The 26,388-nt window shown below is 47.8% G+C and overlaps 1 protein-coding gene across 2 annotated transcripts in view; it reads left to right on the top strand.

Annotated features, from left to right (window-relative positions):
• Nucleotides 1-26,388, top strand: part of ALK (ALK receptor tyrosine kinase) — a 692,068-nt gene that overhangs the window by 624,409 nt on the left and 41,271 nt on the right. For both annotated transcript variants that reach the window (XM_072770669.1, XM_072770670.1), the window contains 4 exons: nucleotides 8,304-8,466; nucleotides 18,456-18,606; nucleotides 24,331-24,462; nucleotides 25,181-25,325. In XM_072770669.1, coding sequence (XP_072626770.1) covers nucleotides 8,304-8,466; nucleotides 18,456-18,606; nucleotides 24,331-24,462; nucleotides 25,181-25,325 — 591 coding nt within the window. The remainder of the gene's footprint in view (nucleotides 1-8,303; nucleotides 8,467-18,455; nucleotides 18,607-24,330; nucleotides 24,463-25,180; nucleotides 25,326-26,388) is intronic.

A 26,388-nucleotide genomic window follows, 5' to 3' on the forward strand; every position in this document is an offset into this window, starting at 1 on the left:
CACTATATGAAAAAAAGAATAGAGGGAGCTCTGTGAAATTAGAAAATCTCTTGAACTCTAAAAGTCCTGGAAAATTAATTTCATGTAAAAATGTGTAGGTATCAAGACCCATCCACATTACAATAAGAATTTTAAAAGAGCATAGAGGACAAAACAACATCCCTACAGAAAATTGAAAGAATATCAGAAAGACATATCCACAAAGAGATCAAAATTATAGTCTATTTCCAAATGAGCTGATACTAAAATAATGATAGAAGACATGAAAAATAGCATAAGCCAGTGTTACAAAAGATCAAAAACTAAGTGGTAGAACTCAGAAAAGAATTTGAGATAAGAGGAAAAGTAATTTCAAAATTGAAGACTAAATTAGAGCAAATAAACATGACAGTTAATGCCTTATAAAAATAGAAAGTGAAAAGAGAAAATTTTTTTCAAATAAAAAAGGTGACATCCATCAAGATAGGCAGAGAAGATCCAACATGCAGATAACAGGAGTGCCTGAAGAAGAAGATTGGAGAAAGGGAACAAAACAAATGCTTAAAGCTATAATTGAAGGAAAATATTCTTATTGAATCTAATTAATAAAAGAGCACACTGTGCTGCTGAGAATACTAATCCAAGTGAGTTATACCAAAAGGTATTCTAGTAAAATTGCTGGAAATTAAAGAAAAAGACTTTGGGCATCTAAGAAAAAACAGCAAGTGATTTATTAGAGAATGAAATTTAGATTATCATCAAAGTTCTTTAGGGGAGGTTAGATTTTATTCCATTTGACAGGCAGAGAGATTAAGAGCACAAGCAGGGGGAACAGCAGAGGGAGAGGGAGAAGCAAGCTTCCCGCTGAGCAGGGAGCCCAATGTGGGGCTCGATCCCAGGACCCTGGGATCATGACCTGGGCCAAAGGCAGATAGATGCTCAACTGACTAAGCCATACAGGTGCCCCCAGAGTTTTTGATAGTACTACTTTAAACCAGAAAAAAAATGGAGTAATATATTTAATATACTCAAAGGAAACAAATATTATCAATATCAAAGAACTCAAAGAATGTTATTCCCATGAGCCCTCTCTAAGGAATCTACTTGAAATCAAGCTTCAGACAACCAAAATGACTAAAGATATATCAACATGATGGTTAGGAGCATTAAACATATGCACTTACAGAAGTGAGATGAGCTAAAGGTTAATGAGATGATATGCCCAAACAGAGTAGCTAGAGTACAAGTTCAGGAAATTATAGGAGAAAGGAAGGCACATACACCCAAAAAATTTTTAATTGATCTTGGTTTTTATTTTTTGGTTTTATTATATTCTATTTTTAGAGAAAGAGATAGAACACTAGCCAGCAGGGGAATGGGGGGGAGGGGCGGTGGAGGTGGGAAGAGTGAGAGAGAATCTCAAACTGGCTCCAGACACAGGGCTTGATCTCACGACCCTGAGATCCTGAACTAAGCCAAAATCAAGAGTCAGACACTTAACTGACTGAGACACCCAGACTTCCCCTGATCTCAGTTTTTATATTGATGATGGTAAGGTAGTAGTGTTATAACTCTGATACTATTGTGTGTATTATGAAGGGTAAAGTAACTGAGTAATTATAGAATATTCTAAACCCTTTATTACCTATGTTCTTGAGAACCGAGATTCTCAGTGTCGAAAAAAGAAACGCAGATGTAAGAGAAGAGATTAAATTTAAAATCTTGTAGTCCTGAATTTGAGCTGGAAGTATTGTGAGCTCATGAGGTATTTTGTCATTTACATATGTATCTTCTTCATATGTATGTATGTTTTTACTGACACACATCTTAGCTCTGTCCTGTAAAGAAGCCTAGAAACGATCACCAGCCCAGTAGCAGTGTCTATGGCACCTAGATTGTGTACTTACAGAATGGTTTTTCACTAAAATAAATCAAAGCTTTTGAGAAAACGGCTGAGACCAGGTCTGCGAAAGAAACATTTCATACAAATAGCAAGGAAGCAAAATAACTCAGGAAGCTATCACTGAGCAAAAATGTGAACTTTAAAAGGATAGTAATTGTGATTAATTAAAACTCAAAAATATGTTTAAACTCATGGGTTAATAATGATATATAAACAACTAATTGGTCAACTTTAGAAGATAATAGAAAATGAATCCATCATCTTGAAAACTGTAAATAAGGTAGAAGAATTAAGCATCAAGCCTTTCCTGTATGAACTGTACCACTTGGTAACCAAATAGTAGATGAAAGGGAGCATCTCTTTATATATTCAAACTATTAAATAAGAGAAAAAGATATCATTTGAATATCATTATTTTGCACCTCCCAATAAATAAATGGAGCTAAGCATTATGTTTCAATAACTGCTAACATCCAAAAAAAAAGAGAAAAAAGGGCAATAATCATGGATCATATATCTAGAAGGGGATACTGCTCCATTATTTAAAGAGGTGAGACAGATGATAGAACTATTTTAACCTCACAGTTGCTACAATACGTGTATTACTTTTATCTTTCCCTAATAAGAACAACTTGTTAATTTTCATCATGTACTCAAAAAAGGATTATTTGTTTCAATTTATAGTAAAGAATGGTGTCATCTACATTTATGGATGGTGAGTGATTATATTCACTTAGATTTTGGTCATGATTTTATTTAATGATATCTACAATGGCCATCAAAATGGTTCAATATGCCACAGCTCCCATGAAGTTCAGCTCAGTCAACAGATACAGATAGAATTTAACTCCATGGATCAGAATCAAAATGGTACAAAAGATCCATCTGCACCATTGAGTGCTCTTTTGTGGTATAGCCACATAGGCCTTCAACATGAGGCAGATCCTTATTATTGTGATTAATAGTAATAGTTGAAAACTTATTTTCCTTGGTATCACACTTTATTTCTTTGCATTCAATTGAGCAGATGAGATGGCTTAGCAACAGTAATAAAACTAGTACAATCACTGTCTAGCCTACTTTTTAGCATTGTGCAGTATATTACTAATTGATCTGTTTCTTCTTGGAGGGTACTGCAATATACTTAAAACGAAACCCAGTGCTTAATGGATTTTTTTCTTGCTCGGCTGTCTACAACCAATCAGTATTTTGATGTTTGTGGGTTCTTTATACAATTTAGATGTGAATGAGTATTAAACTAGGCTTCTAGTATGTGGTATAAGTAGAACAAGATAAAGCAGTTGTTTTTTTTTTTTTCTTTCCTAATTGACTTTTAATACAATAGCTTTGGTCTTATTTTTGTTGGGGTTTTTTTCAAGTTTTTTTTTTTAAAGAGAAAAGAACCAGGCTTCCTTCTTCCACAATCCCCAATCCAAGCTCCTCCTTGGGGTGCATTTGATCCTCCTATAGCTCCACAGAGCCTCGGGGACCAATGTAGACTCTCATCTAGAGGAATATGAGGACCCTTGTACTCTCAGACTGGCAGCTCAGCATCAAGCCTATCTCACTACTGGTCTGTGACCGTGGTCTCCTGGCCAAAAACCAAGGTCTTGCCTTATTGCTTCATGACCCTTCCCTCTCTCTTATATCTCTTCTTCCTGGCCTTGTGAACATTCCAGTTACTGAATTTTTCTTTTGACACCTCCTGGCTCCCCATGACCTCTCTGGGGACCAGAGTCCTGATGCTGAGCACCTGCTTTCCCTGGTTTATGCCCATGATCTTCAAGCCTGCACTCTGCTAGGCTATGATACAATAGGGACACACCTCTGGGACTGAGAGTCTACCCACCAAGTATCCTGACCAGATTTTCACCTCTCCCCTCATGCTGGCCTGCTTATTCTCTGGGACTGAGCAAGATTGGTATGGTCTGTTCTGGCTTTAAGTGAGCCCATGGCTTATGGACTTGAAAAACACTTAGACTCTCAGACAAGTTCCATGAGGATTTCCTGGTGAGTCTAGCACCTTTTCAAGTTTTGAACTGGAACTCAGAAAATCAATGCTTAATTCCTGGCTCAACTGATTATTCACTCTGTGTACCACAGGTTAGTCACCTAGCTTCTCTGAACTTGAATTTCCTGATTTTTAAATTTAATACATATATAGCATCACAAGTCCTGAGTCATATAATGTACACATTCTATATTGAGAGGTTTTTGCCCTCTTCATGGAGGAGTTTACTTCTCAAGTGTCTGAGGTTCAGCACTTCCCCCATCCAACATACACACAGAATGAAGCATAGAACAAGTTGGGAAACAATGGCTTCTACCCCAGGATCAAAGCTCACCTTGACTTCTCCTGCCCCCTGGAACTGCTGTCACTAATTCTCTTGCCTCTCAGGTTCTGGACCTGCCTGCTTTGATCTATAAGGTTGTATCTAATACTTTCCCCAAAGTCACTTCTAAAAATCAACCTAGTGTTTGCCTACCCTCTCATGACTCTAACTCTTTCTGCCTTAGCTTAGAACTGATCTCATGCCTACCTTGCCTGACATATGGCTAGACTTTTCCTGCTCCCAGGGTCCCATTCCAGATCCCTCCTCTGGGGCCCTCATAAGCCCATGGCAGTTAATACCACCAGACCCAGAGCAACAGTAATTTCCATTTAAATCTGTGAACCCAGCCCTCAAGCAAGGATCTGGAAATTATTATAGTCTGCTTCAGCAAGCCTTAACCCAATGCTCAGCTGACTGTGTCAGGCACTTTAGAGGGACAGTAGAAATAAAGCAGAATAGCAATTGCCCCTGTCCCACTATACAAAGCCCACAGGAATCTACAGTTCTGATAACCTTAACTCAAAAAATAAATCCTAGCATTAGAGTCCTAGGAAGGCCACAGGATCAGAGACTCATGTAGGGACAATCTGAAGAGACTAGAAGTCTTCAGGACAGGAAGCTGGGAAGGGCTTGATCACCATCAAAGGATCATTGGATAAAGAAGGAAGAACTCCCAATTTGTAGTTCCTTCTCTAAGGCTGATTTACTCAGAAAAGTCTATTCCCTTTTCTAGAACATTCTTTCTCCTTTTAGACATTGAAGTAGATGGGGACTTAGTTCACAAATCTGGTTGATTATCCTGAGAAAGTTTTTACAAAATGCAAGTATTGTCCTCCCTCACCATTGCCCAACATAGTTTCTACTAATCAGAAGCTCCAAGGCTCTGAAATTCATACTTTTAAAGGCCCTCAGGTGGTTTGGGGACCACTGGATTCAGTGATCCCTAAGATCCCATCTTGCTGTGACATTCTATAATGTCAGATTCCAGACAGAATGAGCAAAGGGAACCAACTGTATGAAGCTTGAGCAAGACAAGCCCACACACTTGAGAAGCAGGACAGCCCTGGGAACAGGCCCATACTCCAAATAGGTAAAGCTGGTGGGAAACATAAATTGATTCCAAGCAACTCTGGGCAGATTTATGAGGGTCAGGGCCATCCAAGGAAGCAGGGAGGACCACCATGCCTGGAAGACTGCTGAAAGCAAGAGAATTCTAGCTATATAAATCATGGGTCTGACCTGGGATGGCAAATCCTATTCCCATGGAATCCACTCAAGAAAGAATTTTCTCTCAGGAACTTCCCATCAGAAATGGCTGAAAATAAAAATAAAATTTTGTGTATAGAAACCACCTGAGACTAATATATGTCCACTGAGTTGGGAAAATATTAATCCCTTTATTGAGAAACAGCCCCAATGTCCCTCCTTCTATGGAATGGGAACATAAATCTTGAAATTGAGTGTCTCTGCTTCAGAGACAGAAATTGAACAGGAAGTCATGCAATTTTAAACTGTATTCATTATGCATCTCTAATGCCAGATGTTATTCTACGCACTGTGCTTAGGTCATCATTTAATAGGCTCAACTAAGTCCAAATTTGATTTGTTCAGATTAGGAAACTGAGGCTCAGAGAGGTATATGATTTACCCTAGGTATCATAGGTATCAGGAGCAAAATCCAGGATAGGAAAAATTAGCCCATCTTGATCCAAAGCCCATGGTTCTCTTCCTACCTCACCAAATGCTCTACCTTGCCAAGAAGTAGAAGTCCAGCATCTCTGGGAATGTCTCGGGACATTTAGAACAATGTTAACCCAGACCAAAGTTAGAAGTGGGTTCCACAGAGAGGAGATGCTCAGGTAGGGCACCACACCTATACCTTTAGCTCTCTTCCTCAGCACATTCTTGAGGAAAAAAAGAAACACACACACACACACACACACATATTCTTTCATTTCCAGGACTGAATTAACTATGTGAATTGTCATGCTTCTGCCCAAATTGAGAAGTATACCCCCCAAACCCAGGATACTTGCTTTAAGGCATAAACTGGATCTCAGTATAGGCTTCAAAGAGCTGAATATCATGTGGAGCAAGTAGACTTTTCAACTCCCTTTCCAGGATTGTCTTTTCCCACATCCCCATTCTCATCCCCAGGTCACTGAGTTTAAAGCCATAGGTGCTGCTGATGGAGGATCCATATTCACAGATACTTCCCTGGCCACATTTCACATTGTTGAGAAAAGCACCTGCCATGGGTATAGCAGTAGTCATTGACACAACTCGTATTTTTAGAGTTTTGGACTTTACAAAGACCTTTTATGTCCCTTGCTTTCTTTAATCCTCATGCCAGTCCGGCCCTTTTTACAGACTAAGGAGCTCTGCCAAAGTCCCACAACCAATAATTGATATGGCTGCCCCTAAATCCATATCCTTTTCCATTCACCACTTGGGCACAGCCCACTCTTAGGATTTGGGTGCTGGAGAGGATAAAAGGGCAACTGGCCAAGACAGCTCTGCTAAAATGCCCTCAGTTCAAAGAGTTAGCTCTTTGAATTAATAGGATACCCCCCCTTTAGAATACAAAAAGATCAGAAAATTAACAACCAACCATTCACACCAAACATGAATGGATTCATCACCTTCTCGCCCTTGAAACAACCTTTAGAAACCAAGTAGAAACCAACACTTTCATTTCAAAACAGTAAAGCCAGCCAAGAAAAGTGTTGAATATGCAGTGTTGAATAGCCATATGCTTTGGAATCTCAACCAGAACTTAGGTCTCCTGACCTTGGGGTCAGGAAAGTATCACAAAAAGCCACCACACTGGCCAAGTTTTCAGATTATCAAAACTATCCAGTGTAATGTCAATCTGATTGCTTGTAATCAGCAACCCAAATTAAGGTTTCATTTCCACATCATTAAATTAGTTGAAAGTCTTCAAAAATTGTTCACTTTAACATTTTAGTGAGCAAAACTATGTATACCAAATTAATTTTTCCATAATTTTCTATAGGTAAAATTTGACTTAATTACTTTAGAGGGAAATAATTTCTGCAATCTTATAATGAGATTTTTATATTTTAAGTAAAAGTAATTTATCAAGAACACATTTTTAAGAAGTTTTTATAGGTTATAAAAATGTTAGAATTCCGGCCAACATGAAATCTGATAATTCGTCAAGATCCAGCCTGGCTCGAAGATAGAAAGTTTCAAAGGAAATGGCCCAGTGGCAGTGGAAGGATAGGGTGTGCTAAATGATCCTGAGCCACCCCCAGAAGGCTACATAAAGACATTGGGTGCTCTGGGTGAAGACAGAGCACCAGGAAGTAGTGAGGGGCTTGGGAAAGGAGAGCATGCACCAGAGACAAATGTGACCTGTTTCCCCATTTTTTTGTACTTTCCCAGAGCCCCTAGCCAAGAGTGCAAGGTTTCCTGCTCCTACCACCGTGCTGGGTCCCTGGGCCAATGAGGGTGGGGGTCATGGAGCTGACGTATATGTCCAGTTTACTCTTTTGAGCTTCTCCAAGCTAAGAGGATCTTATATGTGAATGTCCAACCTTTGGGAGCAGGTTAAATGCAGTCACAGTAGCATAGATTGAGCACCTGTTGTTTGCCCAGCACTGTGCCAGACTCAGTGAGAAACGAGCAGAGGGCCCAGCCACTGACCATGCCTGTCTTACCTGATGGGGGTCTTTCTCCCTCCTGATAACTCTCCAAGTGTAGTGTTAGCCAAACCCTGGGAGGCTTTTTGTTTTTTGTCTTTTTTTCTCCTTATAGTCCTGTGGTACAGATAGTTGCATCCCTTTTGGACTCCTTTAGTAGGCTGTAAGCTTCTTAAGGCTGGATCAGTCAGCTCCATCTGTGCCTCTCCCCTCATATCTGACCCAAGGGCCTGACACATACTAGATCCTCGACAGAAGTTTCCAATTTGAATGGCTAATCAGTGTTTCTTGCCCTGGCCTGGGTGCCATCCTAAAACATGGGTCTGGGGCCATGGAGGGGATAGCTCAGAGGCAGCCCAGGGGAGCCTATGGAGGAGGGAGGGCCGGACCAAGTGAGTGATTGCCTTTCCTCTTGTGCCACAGTTCACTGGCTGTTCACCACGTGTGGGGCCAGTGGGCCCCATGGCCCCACACAGGCCCAGTGTAACAACGCCTACCGGAATTCCAACCTGAGCGTGGTGGTGGGGAGCGAGGGCCCCCTGAAGGGCATCCAGACCTGGAAGGTGCCAGCCACCGACACCTACAGGTGCGTATGGGAGAAGGGGAGGCCAAGGGGCAGATGCACCCTTCTGGAAATGATGGGGTGTTGCCTGCGGGTGCATGCCCTCAGTGTGCCTGGGGAACACCAAGGCTCAGAGGCCATTTACACTAGCCCATAGTGGGGCATAAGGGCTGGAAATGGGGAGATTTGGGCTAATGGGATATGGCAGCAAAGAGGCGTTCTCTGTCCTCAAGGAGCTCACAGACTATTTGTGGAGATGATGTACTTGTATGAGCTGGCTTCAGAACATTCTTCAGCACTAATAATTATAATTTCAGGGAATTCTTTGAATATTACTTGATGCTGTTCACACAAATCAGTGCATGTAAAATGTTTGGGAAACAAACATACAATGTACAGGAAAGATGATGCTCTTGTCCTTGAGCCTCATTTCCTGGATCTTCACTGTTCACAGGTAAAATAGCTGTTCTCAAACTCCTGTCCCACACCCAACCCTACCTGCACGATATTCCACAGAGCAAGGCCAGGCTGGAGGGAGGCCTGACTCCAACGGGCCACTTAGCTGATAAGTGAAGCTGACACCAAGGCTCAGATGAGTGGTTCTCAATCATCAAAATGACAGGGATGGCGGGTTGATGCAGATTACTGGCCCCTCTTGCAGAGTGTCTGATTTTGCAGGTCTGGAGAGGGGTCCAAGAATAGGAATGTTAAGAAAAATTTTATGCTAAACATTTTTATCTGAATGAAGCAAATATGATGAAATACTGGCATTTCTTGGATCCAGGTTGGGAAGGGGTGTTCATGCATGCTAGTTGTATTCATGCATTCCTTCACTGAGAATATGAATTTCTAGTGGGTTCCCAGGGGATGCTGATGCAGCCCCCAGAGAATGACGGACTTAGGTGGAACCCTTGCATCTAGTCCTCACACAGCTCTGTGGGCAAGGCCGGTACTGCAGTCTTCATTACGCGCACACAAAACTGAGACTCAGGGAGTCAGGAGCCTCCCCACAGACGAGCAGTCCAGAAAACACCTTCAACCCCAGATTTCTGAGGCACAGGGAAAACGGCAGGCTTACACAGGAAGCAGCACCATCATGAAAGTGTTGGTGCAAATGCCCCCCACCCCCCGATGCTGAATGCAGTGGGAGGTGAGCTCTCTTTCCCCTTCCTCAGCCCCCAGTCCCCAGCTCCCAGCACATCATCAGCCCCCCAGAAAGGAAAGGAACTTCTCAGGTTGCCCTGGTTTCTAGGCAGTCCCACTCCTGGGACCTCAGTGCAAATGCATTTCGGGGAGAGCCCTAAGTGCTTTTTAAATGACATCCTGGGCAGGAATGCAATAACAAGGTTTGGCTGCAATCCGATTAGCTGCTCTAGGTCCCGCACATCCCCAGTAATGGTGGAAGAGACCCAGCCACCCCTGGACCTGCCACCCTGAGCAGGCCAGGTCTCCCCTTCCTGCCTGGCTGAGGTTCCCTAGGTCAGAGATAGATGGAGATGAATGTTTGCTGGGGACTCACCCTCAGTATTTCTCCCCCTGTAACAGTGAGGCAGATGTCATTGCTATGATTCTTGATATTCCCTCGTTTCCATAGGGGAAACTAGAGTTAGCAGCTTAGCAACAGATCGAAGGCCACACAAGCAGTGACAGGCTGGAATTTAGACCCAGAGTCCTCTGGCTCAAAGCCTGTGTATTATTTCCACTGAAACCCACACCTGGACTCTGAGGGGCAGGCAGGGGACAAGAGGAACAAGAGAGGGAAGGAGGGAAGTAGACATAGCAATCATGCACCACCCACCTGCTGGAAGTGTCTGGAAATGAAAGCCTGGGAGGGAACGCACCACCTGAAGGGATACTGGCCGGCCCACCTCTCCGTGCAGATCCCCTTGTATACGTGGAGAAGAAAGCAGAGAAGCCCCCCAACAAGACCCACTGTCCCATCCCCATTCAGGGCAAGTCCCAAGCCAGACTGGCTGAAAGTCCCTTACTGCCCCTCCCACAAAGATCCACAAATAGGAGGTGCCACGTAGGGGGTTACTCTTGGGCTGCACTCCCCCTGAGATAGTATGAATCAGACCCACTTCCAACTCAGGCAGGTCATTTAATCCCTGGAGACTCTGTTTCTCGATCTGTAAAAGGCAGTGGTCGGGGCTTTCTAGCATCTGCCCAGCTGGTTGCGAAGGCTGTATGCAAGGGCCTCACACAGCACCTACACACACGAGGTGTTCCCCGGCCCTCCGGCCAGGAAATCAGCCAGAGCAGTGAGAGCATCAGGCAGTGGCCAGAAAGCATCTCCAGGGACAGACTGATCCCACAGAGTGTGCTTCCTGACTTCTCTGTTTCCAAGGACCTTTTTCTGACTTCTTCAGAGGGGCCTCATGTTTCGAAAGATTTCACCTGGCAGACAAATTGTACTTATTAAATGAGGATTAATTCATTTCCCCTTTTTTTTATTAACCACAGCCACATCTAAGCCTAGCCAGGTTTCTGATCTGCATGAATTGCCACATATTGCCACACTTCACTGCTAGAACCCTGACCCAAATCGGTAAACTATTTCTATTTCTCTCTGATATATTGAGACTGAGTTCACAGCCCCCAGCATTGCCTGGTGAATACTCATTAGAAACATGGACAAGGGGCCATCTTGCTGTTGAGGCAGGACGCTTCAAAGTGTCCACATTGGCAAAGGTGATATTTTGATCCACAGAGCTTTTAAAACTAGCCTGAGATAGCACCGTATCAAAAAGGGAAGAGTCAAAACTGAAAAACATTGGGTTTTTGCTGTTGTTTTTGAAACCTAAGGTTGGTTGGGTGTTTTTTGGTTTTTGTTTTGTTTGTTTGTTTGTTTGTTTTTGACCCTTTAAAGGCTGTAACGGCTATTTCTGATGTTGACCCTGGATGAGGCTCAGTGCTTGGACAGCAATGCACATTGATCATATAACTTAGTATCAAAGAAGCAGACTGCTTTATGATTTGCTTTTTAGACCACATCAAACGGTCCCCAAGTCAAAATATCCATGTTGAGAAGCCCTCTTTCTGGAAGACCTTTTCTCCTTTTCTCCATATTGACTAATTCTTGTTTAGTTAAGTGCAGTTGATCTAGTGAGAAAAACAGAGGACACATCATATTTTCTCAAGAGGTGAGAAAAAGGTAAGAAAGGGTGGGAGCATTTCTTATGACCTCACCCTGTTCCTGCAAGAGTGTGAGTGCTCAGCTAGTGCTGTCTGGCTGCTACCTGAGGCCTGGCATTATTACTGTTCCAGGTGATTTCTTTACTACTGATCAAAGAGTCGAAGGAAAGAGAGGTGACACTTCCCATATGCCTACTGTATGCCAGGGTGGGGCCATCATTGCCTGGGGCCTTCCTCAGGACTTCTCCGGTCAGATATCCTGGGTCCATCTCCCATCCTCCACTCCTTTGCCTACCACCACGAAGGAAGAAACCCAGAAAAAGGGAGAGGAAAAAGAGGCTGGGGAGCTAGAAACAGCAGGCTTGAGGGGGCAAGGGGCTCAGGGACAACACCTAAACCCCATCTGCCCCCAGCTCCCTGCTTTCCTGCCTTGGGCTTCCCCTGGCCCTGGAGTTGCCATTTCCTTTGTCAAAACAGTGATGCTCTCCCTCCCTGCAAGTACACATGTCCCGGTGTCCAGACCCGAGCCCCTCCTGCTTATCAGACCTCAGTGGACCACATGCAGCACATCGTAGGACACTGTGCCTGACGCTAAGTATGCAAAGGCTCACAAGATCCACTCTCTGCCTAGGAGGAGCCCCAACCAAGGACAGAGGTGTGTTTGGGGGGGGGATGGGTCTTAGACATAGAAACAAAGCATTTCGGGGGGATGTAGAAACAACTACAGTGGAGGTTTACATCAGGCACTGCTGATGGGGGAAGGGCCTGAGTTCTCGAATGGTTTCCCCAGGGAGATGGAGCTTGAGCTCAAGAGTCTTGAAGGTGATAGAGTTGCCGGCACACAAAGAAGAGGAGGAAGCAGCCCCTGGGGCTGGAGCCTCTCATCCCAAATGCCATTGGCTCCCCCTGGTGCCAGCTTGGGAGAGAAGCGAGCCTGGAGGCCAGAGAGCCCAGGAAGGCGGCCAGGGCAGAGTCCTAAAGAGCTAAGCCAGGGCGGGGAGCTGCACACAGGGGGGCCCAACGGGGCCTGGAAGCATTTGAGAGGTGGCCTCAGCCTGAATGCAGGACTGGGCGGAGGGGGTGGGTGTAGGTAGAGCCCTGATGACAGCCGTGCCTGGGAGCTGAAACAGGACAAGACCGACAGTTACCATCTCAAGGAGCTTGGTGGAGAAGGTCAGACAAGGATTAGGGCAATAGCCAGAGCAGCACCTGCCGAAGGGAGATTTCTGGGTCACAGCTCCAAGTGGCAATGTCTAGAGTGTGCCCGTGGCAGTGGTGGCCAAAGTGGGACACAGGAAGGGCAGGGATGTGGGGCAGGTGGAAGTCTCAGCCTCACCACCGGGTGGAGATAGACTGCTGGGGACTTTGTGCGACTCTGAGACGCACCTCACAAGGTGCCCACTCAGTAGATTCGGCGACCACCTCTCACCTTCCCTGCCTTCTTCTCCTGTCCATCCCTCCATTTCTCCCCGCTGCCTGCCGTCCCGCCTCCCTAGGGCTCAGCATCCCTCCTAGCCCTCCATCCTCTCCACCGCCACACACACACACACACACACACACAGATCATTTATAAAAACATTTGTCAAGCACGGCCCACAGCTCCTGATGGCAGTTCTCTCATGGTTCACTTGTTCCTCAGACATAGTGTACTAGAGGTCCCGGGTCCCAGCTGGAGCCACCAAATCCTGCCGGCTGACCTGGGCCACAGCTGTTCCTGATGGTCTCCATCACTGACACTCATTTCCTCACCTGGCTCCAGGGACCGGTGTGTGCAGCTGGATGGCACCGTCATTCCACCCAATCCACAAACAGCCGTGGAGCTCTTACTGTGTGCCGGTCACTGACCAGGCACCGCAGGACTTGCAGAGAGGATGGAAACTCCAGGGCTTCACCATCTTTGCAAAGACTGAGGGGCAGAAAATTTAAACAGTCCACAATGCCAATAAAGTTCTAGACAACTGCAGAAGAGAGTCACAGGCATGATCAGTTGCCAGAGTAATTGTGCAGAGAACCATCACCATGAGGAGCACAGAGCAGGGAAAGTCAGAGGCAGGGAGATTGCCCAAAGATTGATGGGCTGCGGGCAGCATGGTCTTTGGGTCCAAATACTGCCACTGACGCCACGTGACCTTGAAACCGAGCTTCCCCTTCTCTCCAGTGGCCCTACCTGTAGAGGGAGGGGTTGTAGAGAGAGGTTACTGAGATCCCTTCCAGCTCTGATATTTCCAGGCACTTAGGGCTGCGCTGGTCAGGAAGGTTGGAGGAAGAAGCGAACCATGAGCCTTGCTCACTAGAGTGATCCAGAACAGTGCTGGGGCTGCAAGAAGCACGCGCCTCCACCACTGGCCCTTTACCGCCCACCCCCAACAGTGTCTCCTGATGGCTCCAATGACCCATCTAGCTAATGCAACTATGCATCTAAACAGAAATTTCCCACTGACCAAATGCTTACACCCTCCCACAATAACCCCGAGGGCTAGGATGGGCACAGCAGGTCTTACCACCCTGATTTGTAGAGGAGAAAAACCAGACTCAAAGGAGAGAAGGGACTCATCCAAGGTCCCACTGGGAAGTAGAGGCAGAGCCCAGAGTTGGGTACAGGAGAGGAATGGGGGTGCTTCTCATATCTCCAAGTGGGGTTGGCTCACTCCCGTTGGTCCTCCTCCAGTGTCCCCTCTGTGGCGCTGACACTGTGCCGCACACTAGCCCCCTTGCATTTCAGAATCCAGCAGGCAGCCACTTTGATTTGCTGCTAATTCTTTATTTTAAAAAGATTCACAACTCAATTACATCAGGTAACAATGGCTCACAGTCAATAATACAAAACGCAAACCCAATAAACATCCATTCTGACCAGGGGGCATGAATTGAGATGAGGAAAAACAAAACAAAACAAAAAAAAAATTACAGCATCAGCTCGTCAAGAACAGTATCTTGTAATTTCCAGTAAATTGGAAGCACTGTAAGTCATTTTCCCCACTTGAGTGGCAGGTATATTAATTTGTTGTCGTTTGTCAACCATCAAAAATAAATAGTTTACAAGGGATGGGGGAGACGCTTCGGAGAGTCGGGCTGAGGTTATTATTCTGGCATGAGTTGGTGTAGCATGATTCGTAGGACTCAGGGGGTCCTCAGAAGTGCCAAGGCGCCTGTGCCCCTGCCGGTTCCCTACAGAGGTGGGTCCTTGGCCTCAGGCTCCTCTGGCCACACCCCACTCCAACAATCGTCCTGTTCTTAGAAATCCAGGCCTCATTCACTCACTGGCTTCCCCCTCCTAGAAGTCACCCCAGAAGAGGAGCAGACAGGCTTACCTACAGGGGTGCATCAGAACAGCAACCGCTATATTGCTCACTGACTACCCTCCAGGGGCTGAATTAGGTCCCTTGTAGGTATTATCTCATTTAATCATCACAACGATTTTTCAAGGTAGATAGTATCATCTTCCTTTTGCGGACAAGGAAACTAATTGGAACTCAGAGAGGGTAAATAATTCACCGAAAGGTCACACAGCTAATGAGTAATGCTGGCAGGGCCAGGACCAGGAGAGATAAGCAAAGTGCCTCAGGCACAAAATTTAAGAAGTTCCTGGCTCTCAGGGTCGGGTATGGGGTCAGCGCCTGGGAGGGAGGTGCCTCACCCACTCCTGGCCTTGGGTAACAGCTTGGAATTGGATGCGGAGTCCATCTCCACTCATGCCCATGCTTTTCTCGCTGCGGCAGAGCTCACTCCAGAGGAGATCAGCATTGTAAGTAGTGACTAGAAACTTCCAAAGGAGTGCAGCTCTATGGTGGGATTTCAGGCCTCAGAGGGCTGACGGGGGAGGCGCTGCTTCTCCTGCAATTAATCCTGGCCGGCGGTTTCCTGCTCCTCTGGCTTTAAGTCAGTCCCCAGTCCAGGCTGGAAATGTGGTGCCGAGGCCAACACAGGAAGGTAAAACTGTTGACAGCTGGTGGCCACGCTCCGCTAGCCACTCTGTAGAGCTGCCCCAGCCCAGACTCCCACCTTGCACTTGGCACCAGCGTGCAGTCTTTTCCAATCCATTACTTCTCCTCTCATGAGGGCAGGGGGCCTTGCCCTCATTTTTACCCTTGGTAGGGAAGCTGAGGCTCCGAGAGGTTACCAGCTCGCCCCAAGCACACAGTCAACAAAGCACCCAGTATATGACTCAGTACTCACCTCCTGGGACTTCCTAGGACTGGACCTAGCTGGGGCTGGGGGCTGGGGTCCATATTGGGGTACGGAGGTAGCAGAAGAAAAACGAAAGAAGGGCTCAGGAGGAAAAAGGAGTCAGGGACAAACAACTTCTAAAATATAATTTGGCTAAATTTAATCATGTGCAAGAGTTCAGAATGATTCATAATGTATGCAGATTGATGCAAATGGTATGCAAATGATGCCAGAAGGGCTGAGCAGGGTACGGCTTACCTCTCAGCCGTAGCACAAATGGGCAGGACGAGGTCTCTGTCTCAGGCAGCAGTTTTCCAACCAAACCACATCTTCAGATTGAAAGGATTTTCTCAAATCCTTTCTCAATGCAACCTGATGAAGCCCCAGAAACAGTGAGCAGGACCAAGGCGAGGGGAGGAGTGGGGGGTACGACCACACGCTATCTCTAGAGTCTGCACAGACCATCCCTGGAACCCCACCACCCCTCACCCCTGCCCCAGGCTTCCCTCCTCTGAGCAAAATAATTCTGCTACTTTCCTGTCACCAATAAGCCTTCCTTTTCCCTCAGCCTTTTAATAGTCCTTGCCACCTTCTCCATTTCTGCATCAGGAGCAAAGATGAGCCAGCAGCGTCTCAGACCACCCTCGCCGTGCATCCAGATAAGCCTGGCAGCAGCATGTCAGAGAGAAAATGGCCTCTTTGAGGGGATGGGGGTTTGGACCAGGGTCTTCCACAGATGAGTTACTTAGTCTCTCTGAGCCTCAGTGTCCTCAGCTGTCAGGTGAATTACTAACAGCTACTATCTATGGCTAATGGGGGGATGTCATGCCTCATGCCTGCCTTGTAGGACGCTCAGGAACTAGCCCGTCCCCCGCTCTGCAGGCCTGCATCCTCTCACTTCCCTGCCCAGCACCTGCTGTAGCCACACATACCAGAGGCTTTCCTGCCTCTTCACTTCTGCTCACACCTTCCACCTCTTTCTGCGTGGGTGAGAGTCCTACCCGTTTATCTTCTCTGCCATGAGGACTAGTTCAAACCTCCACCCCCAATGTCAAGCAGTGGCATGCTGCTGCTCCAATGCCTGTCACAGTCCCGTCCCCTTCCCAAGCCCCGAACACGTGACTGCCCTGACTTTTGCAGAGATATGTCGCTGTCTTGGGGCTTGCACTCATGATCTCTTTTTGATCTTGAACCTCTCCACTACCCTGAGTTCAGAGAAGATGTGGTCCTTCTTTGACTGCAGAAGGGGCTGGGATTCCAGGAGGACACACAGCTAGCAAATGGTCCACTCTGGTCCTAGAACCTCAGAGCCTTTTTGCCTCCCTAATATAGCCACCCTTGTGGTGAGACCTCTCTTTTCATAACTATAACTGCCTCTCCAGTTTCTTTGTAAGTGCCATGAGGGGCTAAAGCCCATCTCCAATCTCCCCTTAGGCACCCAGCCTTAAGCCATGTCAGCTTTCACTGAGCTCCCATCAGAGTCTGGCCACCAAGAGGGTGACAGACATCAGACTCTCTGGCATTCCACGGAGACCTCAGTTCTTCACCTGCCACAGTAGCAATCAGCCAGCCCTCCAAGCTTCTCTCTGCACAGAGGGGCTAAGCTCTGCCTTAGGAGAGCCCCCCAGGAGGCCCCTCGCACACTTGGAACATGGGACATTTCCCAGAATTACAGGTGGAGCAGGTCCACCACGTGTGCACATGTACAAAACTGCCTTGCATCTCTTCCTGAATGCTCTTCATAAAGGACCTTGGATCTGAATACATGGGGACACGAAAACCTCTCGAGTCCCTTTCCCTGGCAGATGGTCTCTGAGGAGGCATTTGTAACTGGTGTGTAGCCGTCTTCAATTGAGTTCTTCTCCTTCCATCCTTGTCTGACTCTATCTGAACAATCTAAGGGACATAAAAATAATCCTGTGCCTCCCCCACTCTTTTTTTGTTCATCGTGACTGGTTGTTTTCTGTACACACATGGCTCTAGAAAGAGTTGCTAGTGGGATGGGAATAAATAGTCTGTGCTCAGAAACACTGCTCACCTCGGCCATTCCACAGGGGACTTCCTTGTGTCTAAACCCAGAGAGGAAACTTGGAAAGTTTATCCAATCAGTTACTGCTACTTCCACCACTAATCATAATAATACATAAGTTGTAATAATATATATTATTGTTGTTTCTAATACTATGGGATAACTTATTATGTGTCTGCCTCAATTCTATGGCTACATGTCTTAACCCCTTTAATGTCATATACACACATGCTAGAATGTAGATTCTCTTATTGTCCCCATTTTACAGATGTGGAACAGGAAAGTTAAGTCATTTGTCTAAGGTCACATGAGTCCTTTGATCTTGGATAGGGAGAGAAACCATAATGGGACATCCCGGGTGTTCAGGAAATCATCACCCCCACACCCTCCACGTTAAACAGACTCTCCCTGTCTTCCCTCTCTCCTCCTCCCCCCTCTCTTTCTCTCTTGCATCCTGTCCTAGTTCTTTACCTCCCTAGCCCTGGGAATGAGGCAATTGCTTATCCCTCTATAAACAAGACTGTCCTCTCCTGACTGTGGGAAGAGAAAGCCTGCTTGCCGACCTCAGGGGCTGATGCGGGGGAGAACCCTCAGGACCACGATGGTGGTACACTGAGCCCCAGGGATAGCTGCGGGGCAGGCTGGAGGGGAGTCAGTCTTCATGTGCTCTGTTGTGTTGCAGCATCTCAGGCTACGGAGCTGCTGGTGGGAAAGGCGGGAAGAACACCATGATGCGGTCCCACGGCGTGTCTGTGCTGGGCATCTTCAACCTTGAGAAAGGCGACACATTGTACATCTTGGTTGGGCAGCAGGGGGAAGACGCCTGCCCCAGCGTAAGTGTCAGGAGTGGGGACCTCCCCTCCACACCACCCACGACCCACACAGCCCCCCCGAGGGCATCAACGCCCGGACACTCTCCTGGGAGCTCCTAGTCACAGATGGCAAGACTCACCCCCTCCTTCTGCCTGCAAATGCCCCTCTAGGCCCATTGGGGTGTATGAGAAAGAAGATGGTATGGCTGTTGGGATTTCACAGCCCCACAGGGACCAAGGCTAAGGCACGGGTTTCAAGAATGACCCTTAAAACTAAAGTACCGGATCCTACTTGAATGGGCAAATGGTTGTTCTTCTCAGCAGACTACCCGTTTTCCTAAACTTCTTTGCTAGGGCATCATCATCTTTAGCCCTGTTATTATTTTACAGATGAGAAATTTTACAGATGAGAAAATTGAGAGTACAGAAAGGAAGGGAGTTTTCCAAAGCCACTCACAAGGCAGCACGGAGTAAGGACTCTAGCTCCTGCTTGTGCTGTGCCACGCACTGGCTTGGGCCTCGGGGCCTATGCCCTTCACCCCTTCCCCCCTTAGAGCCCATCATCTGACAACCCAGACTGCCACCCTCTGCAGTCCCAGAGACAACCTGCCATTCTGGTTTCTGGCCCCATTGGGGTATCCATCTGTGAAATAGGGCACGCTCCAACAACAGGACTGAAGAAAGCCAGTAGTGGTCAAAAATGGCCAGGAGAGGGGCACCTGAGTGGCTTAGTTGGTTAAGCAGCTGCCTTCAGCTCAAGTCATGGTCCTGGGGTCCTGGAATAGAGCCCCACATTGCGGGGCCAGGGGTTGCTGCTCATCAAGGAGTCTGCTTCTCCCTCTCCCTCTCCTTGTGTGCTCTCTCTGTCTCCCAAGTAAATAAATAAAATCTTTTTAAAAGTAAAATAAAATAGCCAGGAGAATGAGCCACTGAAGACTAACAGTGCAGGCACCGGGCATCCCAGTTGTTTGCCTCTTGTCTGTGTTGGAGGAGACAGGATCCTGGCGGTGTAAGCTGTCCGAGCTGTCCTGGTAGGAACTCAGCATGGTGAGGCGAGGCCCTACCCTCACCTGAATCATAATTTCCACCTAGGATCGGGCCAGGGCGGGGAGCTGGGTTCTAGTGCCCAGGACCGAGGGCCCCTTCTCCAAGAACTTATTCATGAGTAGCCTTGGGGGACAGATGTAGGACCAAGGACTGCACAGAAAGCAGTACAATTCCACAAAATACACTTAGGACTCCTGAAAGCTGGGCACCAGTCTGAGAGCAAGGCGAAAAGGATGGCACCCATCCCCCCATCCCCACCTCACAGGGTTTAAACAAAGCAAAAGTAGTAAGCTTAGCACTTGCGCATGAGAAATGTCTGGAATCCAACTTTTATTTAGCAACTATAATCAGGACTTTCGAACCTGATATAATATATTAAGTCATTAAGTTACAGGCTGCTGTAATTTCCACAGGAATGTATTGAGTGCTAATGTAATTCTTTCATCTAAGCAGAACGATTGCATTGACTTCTGCAAGGGACTTTTACTTGATTGGATTGTAATCAGTTATGTCTTTTCACAGGACCAAGTCCTTTTTTTTTAATTCAATTGTAATCTACTTGTTCCTCAGGGCTGCTCCACTTTATCATCTTGTTAATCAACCTACTTGCTCTCAAACTTCATGAATGCACAGGGAGAGTTCTGAAGCCCATTCTCAGCCAGGGACGGAGGGCAGCCCCCTCTGCTGGTGGGGCCGGGCATAGCAGGGGAAGGGGGGGCACTTGGGCATGGGTCTTCCCCGAGCTCCACACATTGACCTTCAGGAGTCACTGGGAGAAAGAGAGAAAGAAAGACCTTTTGGGGCACTACCTCAACCTCCAGTCCTCGGTAGGCAGAAGAATGATGCCTAGAGAGGATCCTCTAAAGAATGGAGTGCTCTCTAAGAATTAAACTGCAGGACTTGGCAGCTTTCCTGGTTCAACGGCACATCTGCATGGAGTCACTCTTTCTATGTGCCTGGCCACACCTGCGCCTGGGATGGGCTCCAGCTGCTGGAAACCCCTTCAGCTCCTGTAGCTTCTCCAATTCCTCTTAAGCCTCATCTGTTGGCATGACCCCCAGATCTGATGGTATGGGTTTCTTAACATCCACAATATTGACATTTTGGAATAGGTGAGTCTTTGTTGTGAGTGACTGTCATGGGTACTGCAGCCTCTCTAGCAGCACCACTGGCCTCTGTCTACCCAATGCCAATAGCATCCCAAGTATTAACAATCAAAATTGTGTCCAGACATTGCCAGATATCTCCAGGTGAGCAAAACCACTGGTCTAAATGTTAAATTTCACAACAATCATCACTCACAAGGTAAAAATTGTGAGCGGTCAGCCCACACCCAGACAGCCTCCAAGTCATTCGAATGTATTCAGCAAATATCTATCAATGCGCCAGTCACTGTTCTAGCATCTTGAAATAAATCCATGAACGAAAGAAAGATCTTTGCTCTGAAGAAGCTAATGTTCCCACTGGGGGAGGAGGGATGAACAATGACTAGTAAATATCAGTCCATCAGAATGCCCAGAAGTGCAAGTGTTCTAGTGAACAGAAGTAGGGTAACAAGAGTCAGGTGTGTAGGGCAGGTTGCAATTGTAAATAGGGTGATCTAGGGAAGCCTAGTGAACAAATGACAGCTGAGCAGAGTCCTGAAAGGAATCGAACCAGGAAAATATCTGGGGATGCTAGCCAAGCAGAAGCCAAGGCATTGAGCTGGGAGAGTTCCTGGTTTATTCTTGAACACCGGGGAGGGGGGTGGAGCAAGAGGAAGAATAGGTGAGAGATGAGGTGATCAGGCTACCATAAGGACATTTTGAAGCCATAGGACAGTTTTGGCCCTAAAAGTGGGAATAAGGTGGGAGAAGGAGCTGCTGTGATTTGCATATTATAAGACTCACTCTGGCCTCAGTACAGCGAATAGCTCACTTAGGACCAAGGAAAGAGGCAGCACAATGAATTCAGTGGTTGCTGCATTAGTCCAGGAGAGAGATGACGGTGGCTGGGACGAAGATGGCAACAGTGGCCGAATTCTGGGCATATTTGGAACGCAAAATCAAAAAAAAAAAATCTCCTGCCCATCTAGATGAAGAACTGAGACAAAGAAAGGATCAAGGATGACTCCAAGAATTGTACCTGAGCCATTGCAAAGAAGGAGCTGCCATCACCTGAACTGGGAATGCTGTGGATGGAGCAGGTGTGGGGGCAAGCTCAGGAGAGATCTGGAGGACAACCAGGTGGAGATTTCTGGTAATCAACGGAGATGGGCCACTGGACTTGAGGAACGAGGTCTAGAGTGGAGATAGAAGTTTGGGAGACGTCAACATAAAATTGAGCTGGAATAAGATTGACTAGGGAGCAGTACTGATTAAGAGGAAGATGAAGGGCTGAGCCCCAGGGACCCCCAACATCTAGAGGTCAGGGAAAAGAAGAGCAGAGGAGGCTGAGGGGAAGGAGCCATGGAGGTCAGAGGAGATTCCAGAGGATGTGGCCTCTTGAAAGTCAGGTGAAGAAAGTCTTACCATGGACACATGATCAGGTCTGCCAAATGCTGCTGCTGGGTCCAGCAAGAGGCAGACTGAGAATCCATCCTTCTTCGCCTCTCCCACCCAATTTAGAGGAGCTGCTCAGGGGCAGCGGGGAATGGGTGTGAGCCTGGGCTCTATTTAGAGGAAAGACCATTCCCCAGCCCGACTGCTTCCTTCTTCCCACTCCTGCAATCTTCAGCCATCTGCAGATTCTGTTCACAGGAAGAGGGCATCCCCCAAGGTGGAGACCCCACTGCTGTTGGACAGAGAGGAGGAAGAGAGCAGGGTCTGAAGGGATAGACCTTCTTGGTACCACTGGTTCAGACTGGACAGCTGCTCGATTTACACAGGAGGAGGCAGGTCCAGGGAAGTGAGGTGCCTCACCCAACGTGGCTCAGCAAATCTCCAGCACACCCAGTCAAGAAGCCAGATTGGACCCTGCCCAGTGGGCAAACCGTATTTGGGTTCCCTGCCCCTGGGCTCAGCCCTCCGGACATGCCTCCAGCCTCTCATGCCCACCCCAGGCAGCAGTTAGCAGGGTTTCTCCCACTGCTCCTCCCCAGCACCACCCCCCAACCTGGACAGCACTGCACACACACAAGAGAAATGTCAGCTCTCTACAATAGCAATTCAGAACCTTCCACCCACACTAAATCCACTCTAAAAAATATCAAATTATTTCCATCATTAAATCCAAAATGCCATAAAACAAATTGCATCTTGGCTATTTATCTGGAAATTTCTCTAGTACTCATTGCCGGCACCCCTGAGTGCTTTAGCATAAGGAGTGGCTCAAGATGAATTGCCATGTCCACTGGCTGGTTACACAGCAGCATTCAATGGAAATGTGATGTTTTATCGGCCTTTTTTCTAATAAGTGAAAGCAAAGCCATTTTCCTCTGAAGTCGGGTGGATGTTTGGAGCGTTCTTAGCTGTTGTGCCTGACAAGCCGACCTGCTCTTCCTGAAGGACTGCCCTCTTTATTTCAGGGATCCCCTGTATCATGGGGATTTTCTGCACACCCCCAGGGATTCCTAGATGCCTGGGCCCACACCAGGACCATGTGTGGGCCCAGAAGTGAATCTAAGTAAAACAACAGCACCTGTTTATGCAGTCCTTAACACATGAGACGCTATCCTAGACACCTCTCTGTACCATCCTGAGTAGGTACAGCCTGTGGTGTCTGTATTCCCATTCCACACTTGGAAGTCAGAGAGGGTGAGCACCTCCTCCTCAGTTGCCCAGGGGTGTCTGCAGATTCTTGGGGTCACATCCTGTTCTCTGTGATGGACACAGAAAGCTCCATTTAGGGCTGCGTCGGGGGATTTCTGGAGGCAAAGGTATGGGACCCCAGATGGGAGAGAAGAGATGTTTAAAATGGAGAAATGATTTTCCCCTAGATGGGCTGGGAATAAAGCTGAGCCTGGCCTCCCACTGCTGTGCTTTCTTCCATTGATCCTTCAAAACAGCCACTTCTCAAAAAACCTTCAGTGGCTCACCACTGCCTAGAGATTTAAGTCTGATTGTATTCAAGGCTTCTGGCCATTATCTGACCGTCCAGTTGAATTCCCCTACCCATTCACATTTACACTCCCTCCAGCCTTACCTCACCATCTAAGGCCTTTGTCATCCCCTCTTCAGAGTCCAGAGGATCCTAACAGGTCCTCCTGGACTGTCTCTCTGTCCTAAAGTGGACTTTTCTAAACCAAAGAGACTCCTTCTGCTTTTCCCCACATTCCCCTCTCATCTACTTCTCTCTGGGTTCATGCTACTCTCTTCCCCTGGAATGCTCTAACTCTCCCCCATTCTCTATTTTTTAAATCTCCCTATGCTTCAAAGCCCAACTAAACACCACCTCCTACAGGCAGTCCTCCTTGATCACCAATCAGCACAAAGTTGCTCGGTGTCCCCCAACTTCCCATGCATTTTCTATCTAAGCTATCCTATGGTCCTTCTCTAATACTCTCTAGTGACAGTTGTATATATATATATATATGTATAATCTGTGTGTGTGCTTGTGTGTGCATATATACATATATATATGTATTTATTTTTGTCTCTTCAACTCAACTGTAAGCTATTGGAGAGATGGTCAGAGCCTATCATGAAGCATAGAAGGTCTGTGTGCCGGGAAGGAGAGAAACTTGAGCTTACAAACCTGAGGTGCTTTTTGTTTCTACAGACAAACCGATTAATCCAGAAAGTCTGCATTGGAGAGAACAACGTGATAGAAGAAGAAATCCGCGTGAACAGAAGTGTGCATGAGTGGGCAGGAGGGGGCGGAGGAGGAGGTGGAGCCACCTACGTATTTAAGGTAAGTGTGCCAGCTGTGCCAGCACGCCATGGGCAGTGACTTCCGTGAGTCATGGATCCATCATGTGGGACCCTGAGAATGGAATGCCTCAGGTGTCCTTAGCCCCATCTAAAGATGAGCAAAGTGAGGCCCAGAGGAATGTAGGGGTCCCTGCCTGTCGGAGAAAAGGCAGGTTCTTCTCTTGCTGACATACCAGCCCGTTGTCCCCACACAGGCCTTGCCGTTGCTACCTCAGAGTTCCAAAGGGTCCCACGGTGCCTCCCCTGTGCCGAGCTGGGCTTTTCTGACGGGAGCAAAAGCAGGCAAAGGCTTCTTTCTGGGTCCTCCCACTGTGACAGGGATGCTGGGAGCTTAACCTTGAAGCTGTAGAGGTCAGAGCCAGAGACCCGGAGAGTGGGGAGGTAAGAGGGAGCAGAGAGACGCTTCTAAGCACCAGCACCCAGTCCTCTGAGGCTAGTGTCAGAAGCTTCAGGTAAGATCCGTCCCACCTCCTGGTGGATGTTTCGATCTCCCGGTGCTTTTGCTCCTCTGACTGAACCCCGAGGGACACGGGAGCTGGGGTAGGAGAGGGCGGATGGTCGCAGCCTCCAGACCACAGGGATGTCCCCCGCAGCCCAGCAAATACTCAGACACTTTAAGCACCGAAGTGGCTCAGGGTCCCCAGAGTGGGGGTCCGGCTCACCTTCTCAGTCTCCCATCTCCCCATCTCCCCGGGCAGATGAAGGACGGCGTGCCAGTGCCCCTGATCATTGCAGCCGGCGGGGGCGGCAGGGCCTACGGCGCCAAGACAGACACGTTCCACCCAGAGAGACTGGAGAATAACTCCTCGGTCCTGGGGCTGAACGGCAACTCCGGAGCGGCAGGTAAGGCGCCGAGGCCGCGCTCCCCAGGACAGGCCCGGGGATGGCCTGAGCTCCCTCGGCCGCGCCCTCACACGCCTGCGTCTCGGGTGCTGGTACCTGAGAAGCCGGCAGCTCTGGATACCGGTACCCACATCAAGGGAGGAAGGCCAGGCCGCAGCCTGGGGACCTGGAGGCATCTTTGCTGACATGGGGTTCGAACTGCAGAGGTCACTGAGCAAGGAAGGGAGCCAGGCGGCCGTATTGGGACCGGCAGCCCAGCTGCCCTGGGCTTCCTCCAGTGCAGCTGGACTCGAGCAGGTGGAAGGAGTGTGGGCAGAGTCAAGGTCCTGTGGTCGGTGCCTCCAGGCGCTGGGCTACCAGCTGGCACATCTCCCCGGGGAAGCTCTTCCAGGAATCTCCCCAGCTTGGCAATCCGTGCTCGCGAGGGCGAGCCAGCCGCACAGAAGTCAGAGACCAACCCTGAAGGGGTGTGAATTCTGACTCCTCCGAAGCCAGCCACGTCTGAAGAGAAAATGCAGTTCGTTTTTGGATTTTCTTTTCTCCACAATCTGACCAAGGATCTTTGGAGGCGTTTAAGATTCAAGGTCAATCAAACAAATGCTCAAATTTCCCCTTCAAGTGAGAGACGGCTAGAAGAGGAGGAAGGGTAGACACTGGGGGTGCGGCCCTGGAGAGGGTGACCCAGTGCTCTTCCTGGCACCCCTCCCGCCGGGGCAGCAGGGAATAACCCCCGGAGCCCCTCCACATCTGCTTTTCAGAATTGCCCTGTGGGGCTTTCCAAGTGATTATTCCCATTCTACAGAAGAGTCAGCGAGCTCAGAGAGTTGGTGGATGGTTTTCTCAGAGCAGCCGCACTGTTTCATACTCATTTTTAAAAAACATCATTGCGGTTGCTTTGTTTTTCTCTTTACGTGGATTGTTTTCTTTCGCATACATTTGCTTAGAAGCTGTTAAGACGGAGTAGGGGGTCAGAAACCCCTCAGCCCGGACCCGTGCAGGGCACAGGGGAGAGAGGGCTGGGTCATCCTGATTTATTTACCATGCTCATGGCCCACTGTAGGTG

This window comes from Canis lupus, chromosome 12, assembly GCF_048164855.1.
Source record: "Canis lupus baileyi chromosome 12, mCanLup2.hap1, whole genome shotgun sequence".
NCBI lineage: Eukaryota > Metazoa > Chordata > Mammalia > Carnivora > Canidae > Canis > Canis lupus.